Genomic DNA, 3,191 nt, shown 5'->3' with positions numbered 1-3,191 from the left:
GTATTTGTGCCTGGGGTTGCCCTGACCCAAGATGGGACCTTCTGCCTGATTGCCCCTTTGATACCTCTGTCCTTCAGGAGTCCACTGCAGAAGTTGGACAATTGGCTCTTCAAAAAGTTGGACAATTGTCTCCTTACTAGGAGTTTCACTCTGATCTCATTGTATCAGGGGACAAGAAGAAATCCCTCCATGCCTCGCCAGTGGAGTTTTACAGCTGAGACAAAAGGCCAATCCCTTGGTCACACCTTCAGTCCCACTCGATGGGATTGCACAAACTATGTGTGACCTGTTTCTGCCTACTTCTGGAGAGGTTATCTCACCTCGCTGGTGAGTCTGCATGGGGTGGGAGTTCTTGGATTTGCTGAGCCCTTTGCAGTGACTTGAAGTTAGCAGATCTCAGGGACTCGCTTGTAAAATTGCCAGCTCAGATTTTGAACTGTCAGCTGCTGATCTGTTCCAAACCAGTGATCCTGACAAGGCAGCCTTACCTGTCAGATTGGAGGTGTTACCAGAAAGCATGAGCACTTTCAATGTAGCTACAGAAATCTGATTCAAAAATTGGTGCCTGTGCGTCCTTTTATGGGGGCTCATACTCACAGCTTGGCTTTCCTAAGATTTTGCTGTTTTCCAGAAACATTGTGTTGTTTGCATGTATTGCTGCTTGGCACTGACTTTCAGGACTTCATGGCTGCCAGGCAGCTGGCCACCTTGCCCTGATTGTAGAAAGCACCACATTCAACACCATCTTTCTAACTCCTCTGTTGACCTGTTTCTCCATGTCCCTGGGCAGGACAGGGATTGTCTGTTCTCTTGTACAGTGGTTAGCACAAGGAGCTCCTGGCCCATCCACTAGTGCTTCTGGATGTTCAGCTAAGGGCATAACTACTAAAGGCAGTGATGGATCCATGACCTACACAAGCGCAATACCATCTATATACCGTTATGATATGACTGCTCAAGTCCTCAGCCAGAAAAAACTACACACAAGGGGTGGGACAGACATTTGGAAGTAGTCTCGTCACTTTTAAATATGCTCTTCAGTTTCCCAGCTTTGAAAACCTAGCTGTGGTCTCTGGTGAAGCAGACCCTTGGGCAGGGGATGGAAGCAGTACTCCTCCCTAGGTCCAAAACCCTGTGTTCATGTGGGCTTTACTTCCAGCACAGGCAAAGGGAGATGGGGAAGAGCAAATGAGGAGGGTGCTGAGGCTGCTTCTCTGTCTCCCTGCAGGGCAGCAGGCTTGGAGGAATGACCTGTTTGTTCAGGCCCATGGTCTCCCCATAGTGGCGTCTCCACCCACACTACCCTGGTTTCTTGCTTTTCCTCCTTCTAGAAATGCAGCACCTGATTCTCAACTTATTTTTCTGATGACAGATTTGTATTTTCTTGGCAGGATCTGAGCGAGTTAAATTCAACAACAGTGAAGAGCCCCACCAACACTGTGGCAGTGCAGAACCTCAAAGCTGGCACCATCTATGTCTTCCAGGTGCGGGCTCGTACTGTGGCCGGGTATGGCCGGTATAGTGGCAAGATGTATTTCCAGACCATGACTGAAGGTGAGTCTTCAGCTGCCTCTGCATAAAGGAAACACAGGGTCTAGAGAGACTTGAACAAGATGGAGGTGCACTGGCAGCAGTGCTGGTCCCTTTGCTCTTAGTCCATTCAAGGGTGCACTGTCAAGTCACATGCATTTATTCAACCTGGCAAGACCTGGAGAGAGGCATGGGCACTTGGTGGTCCATGCAGGGTATCATATAATCTAGGCCAATTTCTGACAAGCTTTGGCATAGGGACATGCTCATTCAGTTGGATTTAGAGGAAACAAAATTTATGATTCTCATGTGCACAGATGTTGATGACAGATGCAGACCTGGGCCTCTATTTTCTAAATTAGTGCTGCTAAATAAAACAGGCCAAGCCAGTTTTCTCCCCCGGAGGCCAAGGAGCAAGGCACAGCATGCATGCATCCATGGGACTAAACTCTCCCACCCATAAGGGATAGGTCTATCCAACCTTCCTACTGGGGCACATCCCCTGTCATAGCCAACCTGAGCCATGCCTAGGACAGCACTAGCTCTCCCAGACCAAAACCGTGCCAGGAAGCCCATTAGCAATAGCCATGCAAATGTGGGCAGTGCTCATGGCCGTGCTCTGACCTTGATGAACTTGTTACCATAGACCCATCCTGTGCCACGGTAACCTGTTCCCTCTTCCTTGTGTTCCAGCCGAGTACCAGACCAGTGTCCAGGAGAAGCTGCCGCTCATCATTGGCTCCTCTGCAGCAGGACTGGTGTTCCTCATTGCTGTTGTTGTCATCGTTATTGTGTGCAACAGGTCGGTCAGTCTGAGTGCAGGACCCGGGGCTGGGGCTGTGCAAGGGGGTGGTGACTGGAGACAGTGGGTGGCAGGGGTAGGGGAAGGGGAGGATGGGGACAGGAAGGTGAAGGGGGAAAGAGATGTCCCTGCAGTGCATTCCTCAGCCCCGATGTACCTGCGTTGGGGCTCAGGACTCCCTTTCTTTCCAGAAGACGTGGCTTTGAGCGCGCTGACTCCGAGTACACCGACAAGCTGCAGCACTATACCAGTGGCCACAGTACGTACCGCAGCCCCCCACCAGGCCTGGGGGTCCGCTCTCTCTTCGGTTTGTGTTCCTGTTCACTCATTCCTTGCGGTGCGCAGGGAGGGCTCAGGCCACCCAGCCAGGCAGGCGTGTGCGTGTGTAGACAGAAGGACCACCATGCTGTCTAGCTCCCTCACCAGTCTCCTACGACCTAGATCCCTTCCCTGCCTCGTAGAGTCCATGGACCTGCGTGCTGTCGGGCACCAACTGTGCACTGAACACCTGTGCATGCTCTACAAGGCCCTGTGACATGCAACACACACCTCTCCGTCTGCCTCTGAAGCCTCACCCTCTTCTGCAGTGCAGCCCCTGCCACTACACCTTGTCTTGCTACTCCCAGTTTCTGAGGTTTGCCCAGCTTGTGGGCAGCAGTGAGATCCCTTTCCCAACTAATCTTTGTCCTGCAGAGTGTTGTCCTTCTGCAGGAACCCACATACCTCATGGTGCCTTTGCTAGAGCCCATCCCAGTGCTCCCAGAATCGTAGTAGATATCAGATATATCTATATAAATATAGGTATATAATAGAATACATAACATGCCCTCTCTTGCAGCCTCCCTCTTCCAGCATACCA

General features: G+C 51.3%; 1 protein-coding gene across 1 annotated transcript in view; it reads left to right on the top strand.

Annotated features, from left to right (window-relative positions):
* Positions 1–1,391: 1,391 nt before the first annotated feature.
* The window catches only part of LOC104525834 (ephrin type-B receptor 2), a gene marked incomplete at its 5' end in the record, with an annotated part of 13,908 nt that continues 12,108 nt past the window's right edge, over positions 1,392–3,191 (top strand). The window contains 3 exons of the mRNA XM_029085223.1: positions 1,392–1,554; positions 2,224–2,332; positions 2,524–2,591. Coding sequence (XP_028941056.1) covers positions 1,392–1,554; positions 2,224–2,332; positions 2,524–2,591 — 340 coding nt within the window. The remainder of the gene's footprint in view (positions 1,555–2,223; positions 2,333–2,523; positions 2,592–3,191) is intronic.

The sequence above is a fragment of the Antrostomus carolinensis genome, unplaced genomic scaffold, assembly GCF_000700745.2.
Source record: "Antrostomus carolinensis isolate BGI_N321 unplaced genomic scaffold, ASM70074v2 scaffold31065, whole genome shotgun sequence".
Taxonomy (NCBI): domain Eukaryota; kingdom Metazoa; phylum Chordata; class Aves; order Caprimulgiformes; family Caprimulgidae; genus Antrostomus; species Antrostomus carolinensis.
This window is presented reverse-complemented; position numbering and strand designations above follow the sequence as displayed.